Raw genomic sequence first — 27,571 nt, forward strand, 5'->3', positions numbered from 1 at the left:
TCATCCAGAGGACCCCTGATCCTGGTTCCCCAAGTATCTTCCTAAAGCTGTCATCCATCTGAATTCATAATAGCAGTGATTAATACGAATAAAAATATAAACCCAGCAGCAACAAGAGCTTAGTGGGAATGCTATATTTTTAAATGCAAGCTGATTAGTCTCAGCTGTTCCTTCCTGGCTAACAGTGAACTGTAATAATTCTTGATCCTGTCTGCTTTACTGCTTGGCTTTTTGTAGGGGAAAAAAATCCCTTTTATTTTTATGACGGGGAAGGCAAAGTATCAGTGTTTTCAGTGACCTCAAAGCTATGATAAACTCAACAACAGGCATCTTTGCCATTAGTCTGCACAAAATCTTCCTTTTTGTTTCACTGCCTTTCTACTTAACATGTGATTTCACCTGGGGAGAAGCTGAGGAATCCCCTCCTCCCTCCGCCTGACTCCTTTTCAGCCTCAGTATTGCCAGGATTGATTTTAGTGACAACCCCCGACCCCAACCCAAATGACCCAGCACCCATCAGCCTGGCAGCTCCCACGTGGAGGTTGTTCTCAGTGCTTCTTCCTGGCTTTGCCATCTACCTCTGCATCCTCTGTGCCGGTGTGGGATGAACCGCAGCTCTGCTCCCAGCATTTCCACCCCAGGAGGAGCCCGAGGTGGGGTTGGAAAGCTGATTGCTGAAGGAAGAGGTTTCCTTCCACTGACAGCAAGGGACGCTGCTCTGTTGTGCTGAGGACACCACTAGCTTTCCAAATATTTCAAGGACTTGGCAAAGAAAACATTATTTCAGGTCAGAAGAACTGTATGGGTGGGGGGCGGAGAAGACCCTTTTAATCCAGTGTGGGAATGCTACTGTGTGCAGGCATTGGGCTCAAACCACTGCCATATCCAGACAAGCTTAGTGACCTTCACGGCGATGCCTGCGAGATGTTGCAGCTGATGGGATGATGCTGTAAGTAAAAGCCAGGAGCAGTAGGAAATGGACTGCTAAGTGTCTCATTAAGTTCCATTAAAGGGTCTAACCGCCATCCTTGGATTGACTGTCAGATGGAAAATATCTGTTTTATTTAATGATTTCTACTGATGCTATTCAGATCCCAGCAAGTTTGAAATGTTGCCTCTTATGCACTTAGAGCACATTTCCTAATTAAGAGTGGAGCGGTTCTTTTTATAGTAAAGTGGGAGATTTGCAGTAACTACTGTAACTCAATTGCAAGGAAGATCTCCAGGGCCTGATTAACTTTTTCATTGCAAAAATCAATCTTGATAAGAAAAAGCAAAATCTTAACTCATACAGCGGTTTCCCAGATGAGCTCCGTCCTGGGTATGCCTTCTCCGAGTCCCACCCACAGTACACCACCAGGAGGTTGCAAGATGTGGCCAGAGACTCTCAGTGTACAGAAATGGAACCGCTTCTGACTCTCATCAGGGGAAAAAAAGGACAGATTTGCAGCACTACTTATAAAGAGACTGACCTGGAAGAGTGAGTGTATTGTCTGTTACGCAGGAGACCGTTTCCCACGGGAAAACACTTTCAGAGAGGTTGTAACTTAGCCCTTATCACATCCCAACATAAAAAGAAAATGCTTTTACCAGCTAATGGTTCAGAAAAGTGCACGACTGGTTACTGTAACCACAACAACATATTCAGAAGCAGCGAGACAGAAAATGAAATGCCCGATAAGCATATGTTGTTTTTAATAAAGAATGATTTAGTACGAAGTGGCCCACACTGTCTCCAAGGTTGCGCTGTGAAAGCACGACATGGCGGGGACCCAGCACCCTCGGGATGCCCGCCGTGTCCCATCTGCCGCCGGCCGCGGCGTCACCTTGGCCTTCTCCCCGCTCTGCGCCCTATCGCATGCTGCAAAGCAGCGCCGATACCCTCCTTTCTCCGCCGTCCCTGTGTAAACCCGCCCGCTCTCCCAGGCCCAGCGCCATGTACTTGCTGTACTCTCTGGGTATTTAGGACTAAGATCGTTTGGTCAGAATTGAGATTCGGAAAGACGATTTTGTTCTGGCCTCGCACAAACTGTTCATTTACAGCACTGTAAGATCGGCCATGTGTTATCAATATTCAGAGGTCTGAATGCACCAAGCACAGACGCACCACAGACTGACAGTAATTTATTTTGTAGAATAGCTGAGATGAGATTAGAGGGGAAGCGCTGCCATCCAGGTGGCTTTCTGAGTACAAGCACGATGAACCAGCCATCAGCGTTTTAAAATCCTTCCTGTGAAGTTCTGGAAAAGAGAGGGAAGTTGGCACTCCCCCGCCTGCTGCTGCCTCGGCTCCCCGGCAGCCAGAGCGCAATGTGTCCATGAGACGGGCAGCGAGAGCTCTTTGCCTTTGGTGAGGGTCATCCTACGCAGGGCCTAAAAATGCCTTGTGTACAGGCTGCAGCTGAAACAAGCAAAATCACCCTTGTTCCTACGGCAAAACCTTGGTCTGAGACCCTGCTCATGGCACCCTGCCTGCGACACCACGTCTAAGCACAGGGAGATTAAATCAGCGGGAAGCTCCGGTCACCCCCCGGTTGTCTGGTCATGATATAAGACCTTCCTCCAGCTGCATTTCATTCCTCTGCCTCGAATAGGTGGGTAAGGTTACTATTAGGTGCAAACCATAGGCAGGAAGCAATGTCTACCGTCAAAATCGGTTCTCGTGGCAAGTGAGACCTCGAATAGACCCGAGCGAACACCACCACTCCAGGGACCACCGAGCCATGAGGGTGCCCCTTGTTATGGTTCAACCAACAACCACCTCCCTGCGTGCTTCACTGCAACAGAAATGTAGTTTGTTCCTTCTTGGGAATGAGTATAAGAAATGTAAAGCTTGGGTAAAAGTTTGTATGGGAATGGGAGTCCAGCTCCAGAGCGATCATTACTGTGGAGCAAATGGGCCTAATGAACAGCAGAACACAAACAGCAACAAACAAGAATGAGACAGAATTTACAGAGAAAAAATATTTTGCCTTATTTAAATGAGCAAATCACCATTATCAAATTACCACCTTCTTTAGCTAGCGCCGAGCTGATCTAACCTCCGCCAAAATACGCATTGTTAATGTGACAAGAATGAATATAGGACTGTTTCTCTGAGCACTCACATCCAGCTGAGAAATGTTAATGCAATGTTTTTGCTTAACCCCGGTACTTGGACCCCACTTTTGAGAAGGCGCAAAAGCAACTGCTGCTTTCACAAAATCAAGTCTCTGATAAGATGCTGCGGGTTCCACACCATTTGCTGAAAGGGATATAAGGACAGAGCTTGGACAACTTACATCCTGGGCAATGGTGACTCAGAAAATCCATCTCTTGGTGCAAAAAGCACAGATTCAGGTAAATTTTTTAAACCTCAATTTTAAAGTCTCATAAAAACAATCGGACAGAACAAAAAGCACTTAAAAATTTGTACTGAATCTAGCTACATCTTTGTCTTCTTTGATTTAAGGGCTAGACTCCTACAGCTCAACAGGTCAGACCATAGGTCAGACAGTAGCACTTTGGGCTCTGAAAATAGCATTACTTCTACAAGCTGCTGGATCATCGTTTGTGTGATCGCACCAAGGACCGGAGGGATGTCACCCACGCTGGCAGCAACACAGACCTGCAGAGGGGTTAGCCTTCCTGCTGCCAATGGTGCGGCATACGCAGAGGTGGCTAGGATGTGCTGGGGACAACCTACGTGTCCGACACACCCCACGTAGACAATGCCTACTTACTTTTGCCTACTGACATCGTCTCTTCCCTGAGGTGGGACCAGAGGGTCTGGGTGTACAGCTCTGGAAATGAGGCTGAAGACTTGGAGACACAGTGCCTGCCTTTACTGTAAGATTTAACCAAGGAGAACCAGATCTTGGGTGGTCTGGGGCACCATGAGCTCACAGCAGCATCACTGCACCTGGATCTGCAGTTGCCCCTTCCCACCTGATAAAAAATAATAGCAATTTTCCTGAAGGTTTTAAAACTTTTTTTCCACAGGCTACAGATGTTCAGAAAAAAATTACTGAAAAAGTTCTAATCTTCAGCTGTCATGGACTAATCCTTTGTAAAACAGTTATAAATGGATCCTTACCATCAAGTGCAACTTTGCCTGCAGTGCCAAGGGGAAGGCTTGATCGCATACCTAATTTAGGTTGGAGGAAACAGTCTCTGTGCTAACCCTCTATTCTCATATTTCACACCACTTTGACATTTAAGATTGTCTTCCACTCATGCTGATACTTTTCTCCTTAGTGGCAAGCTCCATGTAAAAATTTCTGGAAAACGTCAACATCTACCTTCAGAGCATCTTCAAGTTGAAGAAAATCTGAAAAGCGTGCATTTCTCCACATAAAACCGCCCTCAAAGTACCTGCCATTATGTCTACAGCCAAAGTGAGGCTGGAAACTTGAGGGAACGCCTTTGTTTAGCTCGGTAGGAAAAAAAAAATCAAGGAGGATGAACTATATTGAAAATCCTCTGCCACCAGTGTGTTCAGTGACAGCTGCTGGGACCTTAGCAGAGCCTGACGTTTCATAACTTACCTATTCCCAGAATGCCCAGCCACCCTGCTAGCAGTTTTCTAGCATAAGGGGGCTATTAAAGAGTCACTTCTGCCTTTTGGCGGTGCCAAGACTCATGTTCACGGGGCTGCCGCTTGTGACGGAGAGAGCTGTGCTCAGCCGGTGGGAAGGACGCACCGAGGGCATGCAGGCAAGATGCCTGAGGGCAGATGAGGCAGCTGCCGCCCGGTCGCTGCCGCTCGCCGTGAGCCCTTCCCAGTCGCTCTTGTTTAACCTCCAGGCCCTCGCCCAGAAACACCGGCGCTGCTTCACACGGGGTGGATTAAATGGTTTTGCAAATAAATAAGTGATGAGTTCCTGTGTTGCAGGGCCGTGGTTGGACTCTGAGGCAGCATCCCCAGCCCTCCCGCCGTTGGGGAGGCACCACAACGAGCGCGGCCACTTGGTGCAACGCCTTCAAGCCCTCCCCGCCAGCGCGCGGGACCGGTGCTCTCTCCGGCACCCATGCGTGCGGCGGCGGCAGCTCTGCGAGAGAGCGGAGGACGAGCGAGTAACAAAACTCCGCTGAGTCTTCAGACGCTCCCTCCTTGGCTCTCCCGTAGAGCTGCAAAGAATTTTGCAAATGTCAATTTTTGTTTTTTAAATTTTGGGGTTTTTTTGCTTTTCAGCAATTCTGCCACTAAACTCAAATCATAGTGGTGTTGCGTTGAAAGGGAGAAGTCTCTCATTCAAAATGAACAACTCATTTTCAGATAAACAAATTAATTCGTTATTGAAAAGTCAGATAAAAGATTTGCAAGTATCTTTGGAGGGAGAAAACTATGTAATGGTCTCGCTGCCACAGACTGGTATAAAAAATGGTTTCAAATTTCCTGTGCAAAATTGCCTAGCAGACCAAGGGGAAAAATACACACATGTGCACGGGGAGAAAATATACCTGTTCTGGAGATTTACCTCCTCTAAGGGAAATTATTGAATGTTTTAAACCCATGAAGAAAGAAGACAGGAAAAATGGCCCTATTTAATCCTCATTACTAATGGTTGCATTCACCTTGCTCACCCATGAAAGACTCCATGTGTCAAAGGGTTCAACTTCCAGTACATATACTTTCCCCATCAGTAATTAATTCTCTCCCAACACTTTTTCCCTGAGTAATGTGAAAAAACCCTAAATTAATACTTTGCCCAGCTATACTTAGTTGAGAATAATCCAGTCTCAGATGTGATGAGTGGCTGTCTGATCTATAATATACTTGCCCTATATAATATTTTATATTATTCTGCTTGCTTTCTTTCCCTGTTTCTGCTGCTTTATTAATTCCTTCTCTCTCTCCCCTCTCTCAGACTGGCTTTCCCCTTTGGTAATTCTCTGCTCAGTTTCCAGCCTTATTTTTATCCACGGATTTTTCCATGGTGCCCTTTTTTAGCCCCTTGAAGAAAATAACAAACCTAATAATGCCCAAGTCTCAGTCAGACTTTCTGACTTTGAAAGCTCATATACCTTGGCTAGCAAGCAGCACACCTTTTGCCCATTTTCACTCATTTTTTTTAACAAGCTGACTTTCAAATAAAAATGATGGTCCTTAAATGATACAGCTTCTTTTTCTGAGAGATGCTCACATTCCTAAGCAGTTCATCCAAAGGCTTTGCAAAAGCAATTCAAGCACATCCTTTAACCTGGGAGGAATGGACTGTTATTTCCCAGAGGCAAACACACTCTGATGCTAATTTAAACAGAGCTCATGAAACTGTGTGCTCTGCTGCGAATGGCTAAGGATCATCAGGGCTTACACCACACGGGCTTTCTAGCTATGGTAATTTTAAACTACCCAAAATATATACGACTTGAGTTGAATATGTATGCCTGCCACCCCCACTCCAAATTGAAAAAGTCTTTCTTTGTAATAAATGCCTATTTTGAGCAGAGTGGAAAAGAAAAGCCCTTCCAAGCCAGGGTGTCCTCTGAAGCAAGTAGGATAAGCAGCAGGTTTTCAAACCACTCCTTTTGTTCCAAAATGCAAAATGTATTTTGTTATTTTTACAGTCACATATTTGCAATTGGCTCCAGAAAGCTTTGAACCAGGCTTGTAAGGATTCTGGGAACAGAAGGGAAGGGGCGATGGGAAGTAAACTGTCCCTCTCTGCTGGCAAGGAGAGGGGTGTAATAAATTCAGATTTGGGGGAGAGGGGGAATGTAATAAATGAAATATTGAGAAAACTGGATGTGAAAAGAGAGGAAGTGACAGAAAGAAAGGAAAAGAGAAGTCAGTTGTAGTAAAAATTAACAAGCTATTTTTAAAAAAGATGCAATAAGAGAAGAGGGAGCCACTAAAGCTAGGGAAAATGAAGTGCAGTCTCTTGGTACCAAGCTGGCAGAGGAAACAGGCTGTGCTTGAGAGGTGGCAACTCACCCTTTGCTGCCCCTTGCAAGGGGAGGACCACGACAGAGGTTTGGGTATAACCAACAGCCACACCAGCCTTCTGCCCCGCTGCTGAGGACACAGGGTGGAGTGGGGCAGCATGCGCCTGCAAATCCATCTCACGCTCGTGGAATCTGGTAAGCAAAAGCCAGCAGGATCCTCTGTGACCTGAAAAACCTGCCTGGAGTCCCACCAAAGCCAGTGTCCTGTCCTGTGGACAGGAGAGCTCAGCTCACCTTCAGTGTCGCTGGTACAGGATTTTCGCTTCTCTCCCCAGTCTTAACAAGCCCTTAGACAACTTCACACACGTAGTCTCTTCTTTAAACTGGCTTTAAGGCTTTCTAAAAGCTAAAGAGAAGCGTTAGGCTTTCTCCCGAGTTAATGAGAAACAATTTCTGAGTTACTCATCTAGAAAAGTGCCCTTCTTCAAAGCCCCTTCCAGGTGCCATGTGCAAACAGTAGCAGATACAGGTTCCCTCTTTAGATCTCGCTTGTCTGCATCCGAGGACTGCTCTTGGGAGTCATTTCAAAGGCTGAAGTGTCAGCATCAGAAAGAAAAAAGGTGTGTGGGTGTGAAGTTACTAAATGCAAAACTGTCACTCTCCTTTCATTTACAACCCTGAATATGCATAGATGCAAAAATGTAGGGCTTACATTAAAGTTTTTGCTCTTGGAGCAGAAAATATCAAGGAAAAAGAGACTAGAAGATAAGATGAGGCAGTTAGAATTCTCTCTCAACTCACCTTTTTCATCAATAATTATTTCTGTTAATAAACCCTGCCCTACCTTGAATTAGATTGTCTTTTATCATCTCAGGGAAGAGCACTGTCAGCAGACACATTTGTGTTGTTGACTGGTCAATGACAGTAACGAACAGCAGGTGGGTTTTTTAGTCTCTTACCCAGATAAAAGCTGTGCAGAGAATTACTGACACACAACCCAGAAGAGCAGTAGCTTAAAAAGCACCTGAGCGTAAGATTGGGGATTATGGGCTGTCTGGGGGTTCACGGTAGAGGAGGCTGCTTGGGCTCTTCCTTGAGGTCCAGCAGCTCCCTGGGGTGGGAAAGGTTACCCAAACAGTTCCACAGCGACAACTGGGAGAGCCGTGTTTACTGATCTACTGAACGCTTGGACATAGCCGGAGTCCTGTGCTACAGGAATGAGCACACACAAAAGTGTCTTGGACACTCAATGCCTGCACCAGCCTTTCAGAACACAGAATTGCTCTTCAAGCAAATACATTCCTTATCCTAGCTTGCACTAGCCAAGAAGGATGAAAACTTACCCTATCTGATGGGAAACCTTCTGCATTCTGCACCTTGGTCACCCCCAGACTGCATTTCAGCATGAACTCTGCTGCCTGGTGGTGGCTTGGACCGGTCAGCCGGTTGGGGGATGCCTGCCCACCAGCTCAGCAGGACATTTGCTAATGTCAGGTGCCAGGCACCACCACCACGTTGCCATGATGCTCTGTGATAGCTGAGGCTCACTGAGCTGCTAAAACACTCACGTGCTTGGATCTAAAGGGAAAAGAGCAGTGGGGCAGAGGCAAAGCATCAGGGACTGAAGGTGTAATGTGTCTATTAAAGACACCCCTAACATTTAAATGGGACCTACTACTTTGATAATTGCATTTACTTAACCTCCAGACACTCTGCTGAGTGTCTAAACTTCCAGGCATTTTCCAAATGAGGCAGGTGTTGAGCATAGCAGCAAGGATGCGGGAAAGGGCAAATGAAGATACCGAATTTCAGGTGGAGGATTTTTAGAGCAGACGTGCCCCCCAGCACCCAAAGCCAGTGCTAAACAAATTGCATTTGTGCACCTTGATGAATTACATTAGTGCACCTGGGTTAGCAAAGAAACACTTGCTACAACCAACAGACGGATGGTATCGTCCAAATCCCTGAAAGACGGTATGTATGTGGGGTAAATGGTTCCATTTTTTATTCTGCAATGTATTGCATTATGGAAGGATTTCTTCAGATGAGATTTTTCAGTATAATGCAATAAGCTACATGTGGGGGATGAAAATTAATGAGAATGTCTTTCCTTTTACAAAGAAATATGGTACTTTGATTGATCTGCTGGGTTTAAAGGAAAAGCTAAGCATTTAAAATACACACACGTGCACACATACAAATACATGCTTTCCCATTTTCCAATCCTGGAAACAGAAATGCTGCAGGTTGATGCTGGCTCTCTGATTGTAGGACCAGGGCCATAGCTAGGAATATAAAGCATACAAATTGACTCGGGAATGATTTTATTATCAAAATCCTTGCCTGTCTTACCTTTGGTTATGACTGGCGTTTAGCCTTTGCAGTAATGGTGAATATTACTAACGTATTCCTACAGTCCTTGATTACAGACATTGCCCTAAACCTGCTTTTCTGCTCTCTTTACCCATTACAATACAGGTAAGTAGAGCTCTGGCATGCCATGCAGCCAAAGGAGCGAACAACTTCCTAATGTATCAGCCTGCTGGTTACACATTGCTTATTAAATACTGTTGTACAGTGGACAACGTAGCCAAGAACACTGATCTACTGCGCTCCTGGCCTCTGGACAAACTCAGTATTTCAACGAGACTTCTCCGATTCTGACTCTTCTCGCGGGAAACCGCAGCACCACGCATGCACTACGGCTCTCGGTTGGATCCTCAGCAGCATCCAATACACCAGAGATAACAACAGCCCTAGCAACTACAGGGCAGATAATAATTGTGGCTTGGCCTTAAAAACCAGCAGTTTCACAAGCAATTGCCTGAATGAAGCCTCATTTCCCAGGGGCTGAGCAGTTGTATTCTCTAGTGTCTAATAAAGCGTTAAGTGTTGATGGTTCCCAACCCAAGGGTATTCCTGCTTCTCCAGTGACTTCCCGTCGGTTTGGTAAGAGTTGTGCAACCTTTTTTTCCTTATAGCCATGAGCGGGTCAGCTCTCTCTTCCTCATCCAGCTGCCTTGTTTCATGAAACTTGCACAAATGTAATAAATCTGAAAACTGCACTCAGTCTGCTACACTTTGTCAGAAGTCATTAATGGATTTTGATGTTATTAGGAGTAGAGTCAGATGTATCATCAAGTGACCAAGCAGGAACACAAACACAGTATGTACACTTAAGGAAACAAGGCAACTTTCTTTCGATGTACTTGTCTCTGATAAATTTTGTAAAGAAATAATAAATTTAAATAAAATTCTTCCAAACACCTTATTTGTTTTTCAACAGTCTGGTGTTATGTTGCAGTAGCTATGTTAACTTTCAGGGGAAAACAAATAGGAAATAAAACGAAAGATGAAAAGAGGATGTGAAAATTTTTAAACTGGCTGTTATCTGTGCTTAAATAAAACCACAACTTTTGAGTCACCAAGGTTTCTAAATCACCTAGAATTTCCTTCTATACCAATTATTAAATACAAGCACTCTTGAAGGCCCTACAAAATACACTTCACTGCTGTGCTGCAGTAAAAAAAAAAATCATCTGTTTGTAGCAGGATTCATTACAACTGAAATGTTGTTCTCTACAGGTAGTATCTCAAAGATTTTTCTTATGCAGCATGTTACAGGAAAATTGCTTTATTTTAGAGTAGAAAAGTCCACGAACAGGTGAGTCTAAATTTACAACCCAGCAGATGTCCTTGAGGTCCTATCACCAACCCCACTAATAAAAAAAAGCAATGGTTTCTGAAAGGCAAATATCCAGAGTGTGCTGCCAGTCAAATCTTCCTGGAATTATTATATAGAATTTGTACATTTGAAGACATAGAGAAGCTTTAATATCCAAACCAAGCAAGCACAATTTTAATAAGGCACAAAAATACCTGTAGGTTTTTAGCTAATACCCATCCTTTTTGCACTGACAGTGTGGAGCACTGGAGGCGGATCTCCGATCCTCCCTCATCCCTCCATGCCTGATCTCAACCAGTCTTCTTGATTGCACCAGATACACAGATGTGGGCAGAGGGCTGGACTCAGATCCTTAATTTGCTTTCATCCACTGTAATGGACACAGGCAGGAGGGAAAATTCACTACAGAATAGCCAAGATCATGGTAAAGGTTTCTGGCTCCACCCCACGGAGATAACAGCTCTACTGTGCATCGATTACTGGGCCCTAAAGAGGTATTTTCTTTTTTTCCAGGCTTAGATGATTGTACTTTGAACTGTCCACATGTTTGCATGTCAAGGTGTTTGCTAAATGGGACATCAGCAGCCCACTAAGGACAAAAGGATCATAATATCATCCAGGAAAAGGTCAGCTGGAAGAGTAATAGGATTTTTGAGTGGTTGCTTCCCTAGGCTGTGTCACATGCTCACAGAGACTCATAAAAAGAAAAGGAGATCAAGGGCTAGAGGAAAGGAGCTGATGGAGGGGGGCATGCCTCAGCTCCATCCCAAAGCTTACCAACACAGCCCTGCAAATGAACGTATCGGCGTGAAAACCTGACCTCACTGGAGTTAGCAACAGCTTTGGCACTGATGGGCCACAGCTTGGCCAAGCACTAGCATTTCATCCTTCTGCATACGGTGGTCTCAGTGATTCATGTTCAGAGTTTTAAAAAGCAGAAGACATGAAAGTATTACTACTTCTCTTATCCTTTCCCCAGGATGCAATCAAACCGAACAGGAAGAGTTCAGCTATTTTTAACCAGTTTCTCTCTCTGTCCTACAAGACCTATGTGGGCTTAAGTGCATGAGAACAGACTTGGCCCACAGACATTTGGGGCTTGCTCTGGCTCAGCACAGAGAGGACAGCCTAGCTGCAGCATTTAGCTCCCAATTTAACCTCAGATCTTGCCCCACCTCCTTTTTCAATAATGCCTGAGCTGTTGAGATATCAGATTTTGACGCAAGCCAATTTCTGAGCTGTTTGCACATTACGTGTGATGTAAACCTGTATACAGCTATTTAATCAGTTTGGAGAAGAGGCTGAAGATACTGAAGTTTCCTTCATCAGGAGCCTCTGTGAGAAAAGGTCAGGCCACCAGGACTCAGTACAAGCCCTTCACCACTATGTGTGCCCATGCATTTTGGTTACACCCCACCTCACCCTCCTCTGCAGCAGTGCCTCTCTAGCAGCAGGCATGGATTACAGGAGCCTGGCTCGCACCTATACCACGGAGCTGCAGCATCCCATGCAGCACCAACCCATGCAGCATCCCATGCAGCATCCCATCCAGCGTGCCACTCGAAATCAGTGATCAAGAAGAGGCTCTGCAAGAGTGGCCAACTCTTTGCAAGGGGCAGTTCACTCATGCTTGAGAGCAGGTATGCAAATTCATGGTGGATATAAATCACATTGAGAAATGAAATGAGCTCTTTTGAGCTGAACTGCCACTTGGTACCGTGCTCTTTGTATTGTGCTTGCTGTAATACACGGTGTCACACAATACCGTGTACTGATAAAACACTTCATAAGTGACAGAGCGACATGAATAGTGATAAATGCTGATGTGACTTGCTAGGAAAGCAAGCAAGGTGTGTAAAATAAATGTTTGGAGAGATGGGTATCAGGACTCTTTGAAATGTTCCATTCCACATTCTCCCTTTGATGGTTCCAGTTTGCTATTGGTATGTCCCACGGCAACCCTTCCTTCATCAGCAGCAAGCTCTGAAGCAGTGACCAAGGACACTGCTCTAACCAGGGGGCCTTCCCAGAGCTGCTGGTATTAGAAAAGGGCTACAGTGACTGCTGAGTGTCTGACCATCACTATTTCAGCTGCAACCCTCTGTCATTTATTACTTGACCATCAAAACAAACCGTTGGTGGGATGTGGCAGGCAAGTTTATAGCCTTGCAATGAGGTTGATGGATTCTGGATGTGGGTGTGAATGATCCCTGTGACTGTAAATCACAAAAAACATAGGTTTTCTAAGCAGAAATGCAATTCTTTACCCATAATATCCCAATTAAGAAATAACAGCCTGATCATAAGACCGGCTTTCTCATAAGAATATCTACTGAATTGGAATGGTAGCTTCTCATATGTGATGGACGTTAAGAAGCTTTCAAGGAGGTATCGGTATTATCAGGTGACTGCTGGCCTGCATGCACATAACTTTTCAGGCAGAGTACTCCACTTCTAACTAGCCATAGCAAAGCATTATTCACACACAGTCCTTCAGAGATGATGTAATTAGCCTTAGGGGCACGGTTGCCTCCTTCTAAATCTTAGATACCAATGTGAGCAACAGACCAGTATCTCTGCACCAGCAGAAAGTGTTGAGGAAGGGCTGAATGAGTCAATAAGAACAACTAAATCTTGAATTGAAATTAAATTCATGCTATGAAGGTAAAACAGAGCTAGCTTTGTGGTGATTTCTGTTTGAAAAAGGAAAAGAAAAAACACCCCAATATATAAACTGTTTTAAATCCAGGTTGAGCCTGGGCCTAAAGTTTTACATTTGGAGAGACCAGGACTTGGAAGAAAGCCCTGAGTTCCGGCACATCTATATTGTTTGTTTGTTGGAGGCTTCCCTGCCCCCTGCCCCAAATCTCAGCTGAAGTTTTATTCCAGGTTCCAGTATATAACTACGCAGAGCTCCACAACCCTGCTTAAAGGTTTGGGTGTTGTCCATTTCTATTCCCTCTCTACGGATTTACATGCCGTATCTTCTGTATAACTGATAGGTTCCTTATCATTATATTAAAAAACAAAATGGTTGTAGCATCAGGTTGGTAGTGATACAAAAATATTATTTCAGAAGACTTTTTCCAAGGAAGTAAAATTTTATCAGACTTTCAGGACCTTGAAGATTAGAGATAAATGAAATTTTCTCTAGCTTTGTGAACCCACTTCTCAGGAACGTGGAAGGAAAATATATTTATCCGTTTTTGAAGTAATCAATATAAACTAACAAAATACCCTAGTTATAAGAGTAATTTGGGCTATTTACATATCCTCCGTATTTATTGCTCTCCTACAGAAACGGAAACTTCTACTTCCAGCTTGAAGTGCTTTGATTTGGGTTTAAGAACTACATGACCTGTAAAACCTTACATGAGACACTACCAACAGAGCTTTGAAAATGCCAAAACAGCAGTCAAAGGACCAAACTCTTCTCTTTATAATGTGTGTAACCTTACTGCAGCTGAGACCGTGATGTGGGTATGTGGAAGGTACAACCTGAGTGTGTCCAAGGCACAGGAAACTTTCAATTCTAGGTTACTCAGCATTTGTTTTGAGAAAGAGCAGAGATATTCGGATTTGGCCTTTCCATAGCAAACAGTGTCCAGAGAGATCAGTCTCATGACAACTTAATTTTACCAACATTGCTTGACTTAGGAAAAAAAGTACAGATTGGATAATTGCTATATCAAAATGTAAAGGCCATAACTATCACAATTACCCACATTAACTCCAATTGTTTCATAAGAGAAGCAACTGCTGTTTAGAAGACTGTTGGAGCCAGAGGGAAACAAAACAGCTCAACAACAGAAAGGCTGGTATTAAATGAGAGGGAAAAAAAATCACTTTTCTTTTACTGTCATTCTTGTGATAATAAAATGAAGGGCTGAAGTGCAGAGGGTTTGCCACTGGGTAGCAAATGAAGCTTCATCAGATGATTCACAGCCAAGCCAGGGTGACTGTACTCATCTTCTCAGTTAACAGCAGAAAAGGAGGTTGGTTTCCCTAGTACAGATATTCCCAAGACACATGCAGATCAAGACTGCGTTCCTTCTCAGTTGAAAATTTAAAGATCTTCAGGGATTCACCATGGGGGAATTACTGTGTGGCCTTTAAACATAGCACTGCCTGGGTTCTGTGATAGAGATGGTGCATAAGCATGTGCTTTTAGTGCTATCAAATCAATGCTGTTCGGGAAGATATATCAGTGCAATGGCTATTGGCTGGTGAGCAGGGAATACCCTCTTCCCTGACACTGCTGCTGGACATAATTTTGTGAAGAAAAGTATTATTTATGGTTTAGTTGTAAGAGCTGCAAGTTATAATAAGAGCTTGTCATTCTGGTATTTTTCCTACAAGCATAATTAAAGGAAATATAAACTGTTACTGCAACACTTAGAGAGTACAGGTGTTTTTTGGCATCTCACTGATTAGAAATGCAAATTTGGGAAACGATTAACTAATGTGGTAGAAATCAACAGGCTGCATAAAGTCCTTTCAGATCTTTTCTATCACAGCTGCAATAATTTCTACAAGAAAAAGCTGAAGGAAGTCTGTGCCGAACTCTACGGCCCATGGAGCAAGCTCCCAGTCTCTTGCCTAATATACACATTATATCTTTGTTTCACAGAGAGGCAGCTAAAGCATAATTTAAAGTCGAGATTTTCAAAAATAGGTGAGTGAAGTTGGCTCCAGTTCCATGACACCCAAAGGCAGTAACATAAACTCAGTTATCCTTGCTGATCCGTGACACCAGGCATGCACTGCCTTCCACAGAAAGAGGTCAGAAGAAAGCACGCTGTACTAACTGGTGAACCTTATCACAACGCTCCTGGTGCATGATAGCACCGCAGAAAAGCCTATTGCTAACGTTTCCCCACACCTGGAGAACTAGAGATTTTCACTTTCATACGGTCTGCCAGAAAATTCTAAGTCCTAAAAGCAAATGTCCAAAAGTCTAAGGTGCTTGAAGAGAGGGGTTATTTGTCAACAACACAACACCTGGTTCTGCACTTGCTGAACTGTTCAGTAGGAAAGTATGAGTCCAGCTACTGCACGGCTCAAAATGAAGCCCTGGGCATTCAGTTCCAGAGAAGTCTGCAAGCCAAGAGCTTAAGTCTTGCCCATGACACCAAACAAACCCTCTGGGCATCCAGGACGGGGGTCGCTGCTCTTCCTACTCCTGATAACTGTTCCAGGCCTTGGGACCTGTCTCCAGGAAAGCAGAGACTTGTTTTAGTCATTATGCTTCACTGTTCTCCTAAATGCTCTGTTCATTTTTTAATCACACAGGAATGTCATATTGCAAATCAATGGCTGTCTTGTCCAGACCCTGAAAATCTTACTCAGTTAAATTAATTCTTCCTCTGGCAGGCAGGCAGCGAAACTGCGTGCTTGAGTAAGGATTACTTAACATGAGAAGGGGTTTGCAATATCAAGCCCATTAAACTCTTAGTTCATCAGGCAAAGGCAACAGATCTGCACTTTGAACTGTGTCTATTCCACTTATTAGAATGTCTTTGGCTTTTTGTTCTGTTTCAGATCATTCACTTATTTACTCTGAGCTTATTGTGCCTTCTGTCACTATCAATATGGCTCAGCTGGCAGCAGATGCTCCTCTAGATCTGAGCACACTGGTGTGAAATAACGAGAATGGAATCAGAATTGATGTGAACTTTTGCCTAAAACCTGAACTGAAACCTTCATATTTATGAAACTCCACTGCTAATTTGTGTACCAGCTCCATGAGATATCCTCATTTTAAAAATACAGCAGGTCTTCCAGTTGGCGGCCACGAGTACTGGCAGGGTGAGGAACAGCCCACTCTTTCCAGTTTGCTAAGCCCATTTTGAGAAAACATTGGGTTCTGGAGTTGTTGTCCGAGGAAACATGCTCTCACAAGTCCTTTGAGGTTTTCCCATTCCCAGCTAGCTCAAAGGAAGGTCCCACCAACACTCGGGTTCAAGAGGAACATCGCTATCTCGTAATAGGATTTTTTAGTATCTGAAAATGCTCTGGGGATGAGGATGAAGGGTCCGAATCGACTCCCTCCTTCGTGCATTCAGTGTCATCAGAGTAAGGAAAGGGGAAGACTGCTTTATAAAGCAGCCAGCCTCTTCTGTTGTGCTTCTGAAACTAGCTCTCTATGATTTTTAGACACCTCCTGAGGCTTTAAATAAACAGATCCGTACTTCACCAATTATCATGCCTGTTGTGCTTAGCTCCCCAGTGGATTTAATTTTAGAAGAACTGTACCGCTCAATATTCAGTGCTGTTTGGGTAAAATTACAAAAATGAAAAACAATGTGATAGCACCTGTAGCACCCACAGACGTGAAATATGAAAAGCCTTATCTGTTCAATTATTTAAACCATCCAATCTGCTGGTAAAAGCTATTATATTGGCATTATATCCAAATACTCCCTAATCCATTCTAAATTTTGGATTCCTTTGTTAATCCCAGATTGCCTAATGAAAGCAGCTCAATATGAAAATGCAAGTTTCTTGATACAATTTTTATTCAACTGACTTGTTTGCTTTCCCAGACCCATTTTAGATTTTCCATCCAGGAATTCAGCAGGCCTACCTCCAAAAATTAGCTTATATATAGAAAAGTTAGTTTCTGAAACCAAGGCTTCAAGGACTTAATGTAAGTATGACAACTTTTTTGTTTCTTTTGTCCCTGCCTAGCTTCTGTACCATGCACCACGTTTATCCTGCTTTCTAGGACTTTTACAGGTTATCTCTGGTTTCAGCACTGGGAAGTCATGCCAAGAAGATGGCATTCAGGCTCTCTGTGACTGAAGGAACACAGCTTCCTTTGGAAACTCCCTTCAGTTATGCTGCAGTTCCCAAAAGCAACCATAAAACTCAAAATCTTGGGGATTATGACTTTCTTCTTGCCCACTGATTACCCATTGGTTTTGCTTAGTAGATTTTTTTCAAAAGATGCCTTTTGACTGACAACGCTACAAATGCAATTTGAACTTTCACAGTCAAGCTGGATTCTCAGTTTTTGCACCTCACCACTTGCAATAAAAGGTCTGCCAGGAAAAGGATGCTTCCAGTGGGTTTGCAAGGATGCAAATGGCCAGAAAGCAGTAAACATTTCTCTTGAGGCTGCCAAGTAGGAACAGAACTGAATTCACTTCCTCTTAGCACTGTCGCAACTGCAGGGCTACTGAACATAAAAAGACACAAAAACGTGTTTAATAAAGTCACTCCAAATACCTCCACATGACAGATACATTGATGATGCCAGCCTGGATTGATGGATAGTTATTTTGGGGAATTGAACTGCCCTTTACTTTTAGCACAGGAGCTGCCAAATTTTGTTTGCCCTAGTACTGCTGCAACAGCCGAAGCTCCAGGTCCTGCCCTGCAGCAACAGGCACACACGAGAACAGGCGTATGCAGGAACAGGCACACTGCCATCTCCTTGTGCAGCTTTTCCTGCAGCTCATTCTCAACCCAGTCCCGTGCTTTCACAACAACCACTTTTTCCCTTCATATCCTTAACTAACACTTTTGGGTGTTTCTATCAGAGCACCAATGGCCTCCTGAAAACTAACCCATAAAGAAAACATCAACAGGACCCAGCAGGAGGACTGACGGGTGAGGGCACATCTTTCTCAAGCTGTACTGTTGCTGGCTAACTGCAGATGCCTACATCAGAGTATAAGAAAAAGGGAATTTTACCCAAATATTTTCCCAGCAGACTTCTCCAGCCTCTGGCGAGTACGATTCAGGACATTTCTAAGACAAACATGACATCATTGTATTTTGCAACATTTTTCTTTCAAGAATTTGCGTAAATGATATTTGAACCCACAAAAATGATGGCATCCTCAGCATCCCATTGCAATGAATTCCCCAGCTGAATGATGCGCTGAGTGGAAAACACTTTTTTCAGATTTAGTAATTGTGATGAATCCTTGTATTTCAGTGTCATCCCGGGTTAGCTCCTACTCAAGTCCTGAGCTTGTTTTCTAGTACCAACCAACTCCTGTTGGTTCAGGGAGTCCTTGGAGACTATCTTTGATTGCTCCAGCATCCTTGTTTATATGTTCATCTTCACACGGGCATTTACAGCTAGCAGCAGGCTGCAAGCACCGTCGGGGTGAGCCATCTCGTCGGCAGGTTACAGAGCGAGTGTAAGGAGGCAGAAGCACTGCTGAGTCACTGCGACAAGAGCTGCTCATTAGCTCAACCTGCAGCACGAGAGGGAGGGGAAGCCCTTCTGGGCAGAAGAAGGGAAGGCAGACAGCTTTCTAGAAGGAAAGGCAAGCGTAGGAAAGAAGCTGAGGTTTCATAATGGTATTTTCTTTTAATTAAGCCACGTTAAAAAAAAAGGGTTAAGTTTGCAAAGTTATCTGGCTTCTGATCTTGAAGATATTTCATAAATATCAGGGGAAAAAAAGCAACAACTCAAAAATCCACATAAATACTAATACACATATTTTTCCAGCAAACTGCTAAGAGCCCAGCTGTACAGGGAGCAGGCATACATATCATCCTACAGGCACCTATCTTACTGGTCACAACGTGTAGCACCCACACCAAATTTAGGAGAGAAAAGCGGCACATTTCTCATCGGCTTTGCTGAATCATAGCAACATAATCCATCGTTTGGTGGTCTGAATATACAATCCCAACTGAACGTGCTGAGAGCCTGGCAATGCTCTTATTCTCACACTTTGCAACTCACGCCGTCTGCTCAAGTCCTTATCTGCTTACAACTCTCACTTGCCAAACACGCTTTGCAACGTGACGGTGAAGAGCTGTGAGTAACCTGGTGGTCCTGGCACTCGGTATTCCTTGTTTGCTGGCACGGGGCCGAAAAGCGATGCTGGAAGCAAGCGGTGTGTGATCCAGGTGCCGAACTATCGAACTCGGGTCCAGCTCCAAATGCTGCCAAGCCTTTTTTTTTTTGGCATCATGCTGGTTTTGTGTCACTGTGACCCCAGCAAGAAGTGCAGTGGACTGAAAAACTGGGTCTTATGAGCTATGCTGCCACTTCAGCCACATTTCTGAGCTTGCCGAGCCCCAAACTCCTGCTCTAGGCAACATCTGGAGTCTGAACTTATACAGACTTTCTGTCTTTTCAACATGAGGACTTTGGCATTGATTAGCAAATAACTAACAAAGAGAGTGGATGCACTTTTAGTCTTTTATCTACTTCACATGTATATTATTTATCTCATAGGACATTGAAACTGTTCTTGCACAAACAGCAATTTCACTGCTGATTTTTAACAGCCACTCTGTTAGGAAACCATTGCACAGGCGTCTAACTGCAGGTCTGTCAGGATCCGTGCAGTGCACAATCCTGAAGCATCGTTTTCTCATGCCTGGGCTCCTCTTACCACCTTAGAAGGTGCTGAGTATCCTCAGCTCCCACCGCCCGCAGCGAGGGATGGATGCACAGCGGCACCTCTGTGGATTTCAGATGCCTGGAGGATGACTTGTAGAGAAAAGCAGCATGATAGCTCCAAGACTTTCAGTTTGCTGGGTCTCGTAATAATCCTCCCATGCAGAGACAGGCAGTCTGTCTCCTGAAATTCGGAATCACACTGACCGCAGCAAAGAGAAGCACCTGAATGAAAGAGCACCCATCCCTCTACCCCACCTCTCAGCCACAGCATATATCATTAAGAAAGACCAGCACGTGTCTCATTAAGGAAGACTTGGTGCAAGAGAACACTCTGCTTCCCCAGGGACTCGACCCCCAGGGGCATCCCACGTCACGGAGCGGGGCCAGACAGCCACAGCAAGCTCTGCGACAGGCTGCTGGTCCCTTCAGCAAATGGGAGTCAAGTCTGTGAGCAGTGGGCTCTACGGCTACACCACTAGGCACAGTCCAGCTCACAACTAACCCCCAAAACTCACATTCAGATTCCCGTGCTCACCCGAGCAGCGTTATCAGGAACCTGGGACGCTGCGCGGAGACCCACCAGGCTCCTCCTGTGCCAGGCGCCAGCCAGCATCCACCTCTGCGCTGCAACGCTGCTGCGAGGCTGAACCAAAGTACGGCTGTTCGCATCTGCTGAGCTCAGCTGCCAGCATAATTCAGAGCCGTGTCCGTGGTTGAAGGTGTCAGAAAACATTTATCAGTTTGGGCTGGTCCTACAATGCCTGGGAACATCCTTAGAGCGTGCCCCTGTCCCAGCGCTGATCCCACACCTCGCCTGCCCCCCCTGCCCCCTTCGCTGTGGGGCAGCAGGAGCAGTCAGGGCTGTCAGCGCGGCGCGGGTCGTGGGAGGGACAGAGCAGCCCTCCTCGCTGTGAGCGTGTTGCACGTTTATCCAGCATAGAGCAAGGTGTTGCAACGAAAATAAAATGTGCTTCAGCTGTATCTAAGACCCTATCACTGAAGATAATGAACTATATTAAGGTATAGTCTGCACTTGAGCATTCATGGTAAAATATGATTTATACTGACATGCAAATTTAACTAGATGAAACTTTTGATTATTTCCCCTATCTCTTGGTTTGTGCTATTTCCCTGAGGTGGAAAAATGCTCTTTGCCAGTAATTCATTATAAATGCCCCAGCCATTCCCATTAGCTACAGCAGGTCTCCACTGCACTGCTCAGTATTAAAATATGCACAAACTTCTCTCCTCTCCAACTCACAAAAACCAATTTTTGAATCACTCGGAGAATTTAATCGCGTTTTACTTCTCTTGGCTATAATCAACGTGCACGCTTCATACAATATTTACTTTCTGTGCAGGTACCAAACTTATATATGACAATCTGTTTTACACACAGAGGACAAAGTTAGCTGAACGCTCTCAGGGTAAATCATATATAAAATTCTGCACAGGGTATTATATCAAAGTGCTCCTTTGCACCCATGCTAGCTCTGTACCGAGTGCATCAATCAAGAAATGGCAAAATTAAGCCATGTACAGCAGCTCTATTAACTCAAAACGTATTGGACATCCTAGAATAGCTAACAAAGCAAGCATAAACAACTCTGCCATGTAGCATACTTCCTAATACCCATCCTACAAAAGGCTGAATGCCCTGAATTTCCAATAAATGAGTTTAAAGGCTGCAGGAGGGAGGGACAGACTGGGCCCTACCACCCATGGTCAGGGCAAAAGACTACTCTTAGACAAGGGCTCTCTCTATCCAGCCTGGGAGAAGCTGTAAGCTTACTCGTATATGACACTATGAAGTCAAACACCTTGGCAAATCACAGGAACCCAGAGTAAGACAAGACGGGAGAAAAGCACTCTTTACGAGCTGAGTTGCATGGCTCCTGAGACCGTCCAGGAGGATGCAATGAGCAGAACATATTTAATTTCACTGTTTCTGACAACGTATCCAGGCTAAACAAGCACACAATTACATGGGCTGAAATGTTCTATAGGCCAAATACGCATTTCACTGACAATCACTAATGATTTTAAAAACTCTGACATGATGGTTCACAGAAAATACACGGTTAGATGTTCTCAGGATTTTTTTTTTAATTTGCTATATTTTGGGTTATGTTTCAGCCTATGTAGAATTCAAGCAGTACACCCAATTCTCTTCACCTACATACATCCCTTCCCTTTGATGAACTTCACTCAGCTGCTGCTCTGTATCACTGTGAGCCTCCTCCGTCACGTCACAATCACTCTAATGAGAAAGCAATAGCTCTAGGACTACACGTCTGACAAACAGATCCTTAAAATATTTTTCACTCTTTTGTTCAAGACAAAGGAAGAACAGAAGGAATTCATAAGGGTATGAAACCTGAAAAAATCAAGTGTGGCATGTACGGTGGTCATCTGAAACGTGCAGTCATTCATAGAAAGAAAAAGATACAATAAAAGCCATGCTGAAATACAAAAGGGCATGATTCATTATGTGGTTATGCAAGACAGCAGTGCCATAACACTGTTTAAGTGATCTTGCAGCAGCATGACGCTGGTGTAAGAAGGGATGAATCAAACCCTGTGTTTTCATTTTAAATGGATGCTCAAGTATCAAACAGCAGGAAGAGCTACGGCTTCAAACAGCTCTTCACAAGGTCCCTCCAAATAAAATTGTGAGGGTGGGTTCGGCCTGGGAGATGTAGTCACACAACTCCCTTCAACTTGGGTAGGAAACTGGCTACAAATAAAAAGCATTTCAAATGTGGTGCTCTTCTATGTTGTAAGATGCATTTTCCAGCCGATGTGGAGAGGAGGCACACACTGCCCAGAGCGGGGCGAGCAGTCGCAGCACGGTGGGCTGTGGGGAGGACCGAGGCCACTTCCCTCCCCTGCTGCCCAGGGCTTTTAATGCACTTTTACAAAAAACGTAGATAATTATATATTTATTCTAATATAATTTTTGTTTTTGCTTAGCTGACTTGCCGCCTTGTCCCCGAGGAGCTTTTATCATTACATTAAAGTTCTTATTTTTGCTCTAACTGACAGGTGCCACAAACTATCTATAAACTCTGGCAGCCAACTACAGGTATCTGTTCTCAACAGATTATTACACATCATTGATCCCCTCATGGAGCAAATTCAACTCATTCTTGAGTACAGTCACTGGATCAGAAGCAAACCAGACCACAGACTACCTCCGAGGTCAGATAGCTGAATCCCCATCCTGGCAGACTGTGAGGGAGGAAGATGCAAGGCCAAAGCCAGAGCTCCACAAATTAGCAAACTGGATCCACAGATACTCTCCACCTGCCAAAAACTGTAATGGATTGTGGCTATGACATATTTTCTACATGTGCAGGACACTCAGAATCAACTAAGTTCATTCTGTTTCTGCACAGCTCAAACCTAAAAAATACACCACAAGGAACAAGACAAAAAAAAAATTACCACAGTCACTAAAAAGAAAAAGATCTGTTATTTAATACTGTGATTTAGTTCAAGATACATGGAAATAGGACACCTGGTCTGTTAGCCCTAATGTCTGTACTTTCCTGTGCGAGCATGTGAAAGCACTTAGCTGAGCCTCCATTTATCCTCCCGTAAGCCAGATGTCTTATTTACCTATTTACCAGTGAGGTAATTGCCGTGGATTTAATGGCCTCTCTATCAGGCGCAGCGTTTTGGAAGTGTTTCAGGCTAAAAGGCATTCTCAGGTGCGAGGCACAGACAGCAGCACGGGGTGAGGAACGGGGATGGCACGGTAGTAGGGTGTTTTTCAAACCATTTACTAAATGAAGCCATAACCTGCGGCAACGCAATCCCAAGGAAATGGTTCTGCACAGACACAAGCACGACTGAAGTGCTAGAGTCACAATAAAACTGAAAGCAAGTGATCATGACATAGATCACAATATTCTCTCTCCCTATTACATTGCATCATCAATGCTAATTTCATTTCTTGCTGGAAACGGTGCAAGTATCTGTTATAGTGATCTACAATTTAAATACATTTCTATTTTTTCCTGTATTCTTGCTTCAGGAATTCGACAGTATTTTGTGGGGCTTTTGCTCCTGATCAATTCCATGTTGCCAGCTGTCTGCTCCCGACAAATCCCATCAGGAACACGTCCCCCTAAGGGCCTGGAAACCCTCAGGATGTGTAGATGGATGTCATTTACTTGAGCTGATCTGTTCCCTGGACTCCCTCTTGGCATGAACAGGTGAGGGTTCATCTGGTATAGATCAGCTGAACTCTCTTGGGACTCATTTATACCAACCAAGAATCCAGCCCAAAATATAGAGCTAATTTCCAATGTATCAGACCGTCAGATTGTATCCTTTGCGGAAAGGACCATTATCAGTAAAAGAATTGCTAGATACACTTAAAAAATGCTGCTGGAACTGCAAATCTAGCAACCTTTTTGCATAGCAGGTGAAGTAGGGGCAGATGCTAGGGTGGAAACTTTTTTTGGAAAAGCTGATCTACTTTGAACGGACACCAGTCTTCGTGAAGACTATTTAAAAATATGAATTTGGGACACAACAACACTACAAAAGTCTGTTTAAAGCCTTGCCAAGCCCATGAGGTTCAAGAAGAATATAAGAGGAAATATAAGAAAATATAGATGCCTAAAAAAGAAACAAAAATGACCATTGTTACTAAGTGGAAAACAGAGGGATGTCACCAGTTAGTTTTGCAATAGCACAGATACTAAAGGATTCAAGGAAGACACAACTGATAGTAACATATGAGACCACACGAAGAGCTACCCCTAATCAATGCAAATACCAAAAATTACAACTAAATGAACTTCTGAGATCTACCTAAGATGCCTACATACCTATCAAACTAAAAGCCGGACTTAATCAAAATATGGGTTATGTCCTGCTACTCCTCCTTACATCGAGGGGTACTGGAAGCGATACTCCATTCTCTCAGTGGTCCCTTTGACTTCAGGGTTATGTCTTACAAGAGGAAGTTACTGCTCTGTTGTAGGTTAACAGTGGCCAAATCTGTCCCCATCCCATCTTCTGCACCTTTGCAAAAATACATCTGATTCTACCAGAACGTACCTTGCAACGAAAGCACTGACCTACTCAAAGCGAACACCTACGCTGTGCACAGCGATGGAATTTCGCCTGATGCGCAAACCCCTCCATCCCACCCTGAGACGCGACGCGAGGTAACGCTCCCCGCGGTGGAGCTGAGCCCGCAGAAGCCGGCACGGTGCAGTGCTCTCGCGGGGAGCGGGCAGGCAGAAAGGAGTGCAGTCGAGGATGCTAATGTAAACGAAAACGCACGGTGCAGTCACCGGTACTTTTGGAGCGCAAACGTAAACGACACTGCGCAGTCACAGGACCGTGACTACGCAGGATTAAGGGGACTTTGCACGATCTGGCTGTGTGGCTACAGCCCTGCAAACAGATCTGTGGATTAACCGCACTAAGCAAACAGCCACAGCAAAAAGAAAAGCAGAGTTCGATGCCGTTCACTGAAATTTCACTTTGTCCCAAAGCACAGCCAGGTCTAATTTGCTTTTGCTCCGGCAGATACAAGAGGGAAAATATGCAAAGCTCCCCCTTGTCCCAGCTGTCAGGATTGCAAAACAAATAAGAGATTTGAATAAGTTTACTTAATTGTTATCAGTATTAAAGGCACCTTAAGGGAATCATTCATAGAAGGGAATAATTTTAGTAGATAATAAATTACATTTTCCTCTATTTTCCTCCTTGGGAAAAATCTATTAAGACTTTTTAATTAAAACTCCTGAACATAGTTCAACTAAATGTTTTTAATTGAAAAATGGTCTATTTTTAAAAATGTCCTTTTTTCTTTTTTTCATAAAAAGTTTGCTCTCTTGAGAAATGCCACTGAAAGTTATTAACTGACACTTTTCATCAAAACTGCTAAATAAAACATTTCTTTACTCACTCAACAATTTGAAGCCATAAGATTTTGACACCTGATTCCATTTCTATTTGAAAATCCTGGCCAAACAAAAAAATGAATTTCTCTAATCCCTTTTAATAACAGGAGTAGAGATTATATGGGAAGATATAAAACGTGTTCAGGCATGCGTGTGATTCAGTTGTCCCTTTCCCTCTGTACCCCACACTGATTAGCCCAGTCAGTCCACAGTGATCCAGAGATAGCATCTTTTCTGTTTGGGGTTTTGATTATATTTTTTTTATTTATTTCACACTTTGGGATCATTAGTTTCCATGAAAGGCACCACAGTTTGATTCTGTACATCCATATATATTCTTAATGGCAATAGAATAATAAGCTAAAAACAGAATATCACCACTATATTGAACTTGCTGGCAAATCCCATCTCTACAGGATATAAGCAGATTCCTTAGAAGAGTAAATTATTAATTTACTAAATTCTTACCATCATTTCAGTGAGAACGAAATTAAAAATGTTTACTTACTGATGTATATAGGTATCCTTCACTGTTCATTGCCAGATACAATTTTGTTTGAACCCCCTGAATCGCCACCACTCGTAAACCCACAGGTATGAGGTTAAACAAAGCTAGGAGAGAAAGGAGATGGAGAGCAAAATTATTCCTTTAGAATATGTAGATTAGATAGAGAATTAAGCCATAATTACCAGAAACAAATAAAAAATGCCCATTCATGCACACATTGATTCCTGTGGGTGCTATAGAACAATACTGCTGCTACTGTGGTCTTCTATAGCAATTTCCACCAATAGCTCAGAAATTATCGACAGCGGGTATCAGCCCATCTCCCCCATTCTGAAGATGGTAAATTGGAGGTATTGAGAGCTAAAATGACTTACCTGCTTCATGAGCAGAATCCAGGGTCTGCTGAGTAGAGTTAAACATACTTAATTTGTATTTGGTTTTGGTTATTTTCTGACAGTAAGTGGGGGGAAAAAAAAAGGTAATCCAAAAACAAACAGAAAGTTTTTCAAGATGATCAAAACTTTTTTTTTTGCAAATTCAGTAAACATTTTTGACCAAAAGGAAGGAGCAAAATGAAATTCAGAAAATTTAAAAACATTCATTAACATCTGAAAATGTTTCCACTCAAAACTCATCTTTTTCTTTTTTCTCTTTTTGAGAGGAGAATGGGTTTGAAAAAACAGAGTTAAATAACTTCAAAATGAAATGAAGTCACAGCATATTCTTTAGATCAAGCCCTAGATCTGTTCTTTCAAAATTGAGCTGCTTCAAGTGTTCTGATTGTGTTTATGCTTGTATACATGCTAATAGTGGCAGTATTTATAAGCAGAGAAACATCTCTTCAAAAGTGAAGATTCCGGTTTGTAAAGTGGCAAATAAAAAAAAAAAAAGCAAAGCTCTGCCATAGCTGAGATTCATGGATATGTTAAAATTGAACAGAAGTAATGATGAGTTGAATACAGTACTCTGTGTTCAATATGTAGGATTAAAAATAATGGGGACTTGAGAAAAATTTCAAGAACTGTTATCGTAACCCAAAGCAACTCCTTCCAGTCTGTTGTATAAATGCAGAGATAGGATGAAGTAATGCCAATCTAGCTCTTATTTCCAATGGTTTATTACTTGGCTGTAAAACTCTGGTCTGCTTCAGGCTGAACTTTTGTATTTATAGTCACTGTCTGAAGCCAATTTGAAACTGAATTACGAATTTG

The 27,571-nt window shown here is 43.5% G+C and overlaps 1 protein-coding gene across 3 annotated transcripts in view; it reads right to left on the reverse strand.

The window, feature by feature from the left end:
- FGF13 (fibroblast growth factor 13) overlaps nucleotides 1–27,571 on the reverse strand; it is a gene marked incomplete at its 3' end in the record, with an annotated part of 258,163 nt that overhangs the window by 24,328 nt on the left and 206,264 nt on the right. For all 3 annotated transcript variants that reach the window (XM_082004246.1, XM_082004244.1, XM_082004245.1), the window contains one exon: nucleotides 26,361–26,464. In XM_082004246.1, coding sequence (XP_081860372.1) covers nucleotides 26,361–26,464 — 104 coding nt within the window. The remainder of the gene's footprint in view (nucleotides 1–26,360; nucleotides 26,465–27,571) is intronic.

The sequence above is a fragment of the Phaethon aethereus genome (genome assembly GCF_964289735.1).
Source record: "Phaethon aethereus genome assembly, chromosome: 10".
Classification (NCBI taxonomy): Eukaryota; Metazoa; Chordata; class Aves; order Phaethontiformes; family Phaethontidae; genus Phaethon; species Phaethon aethereus.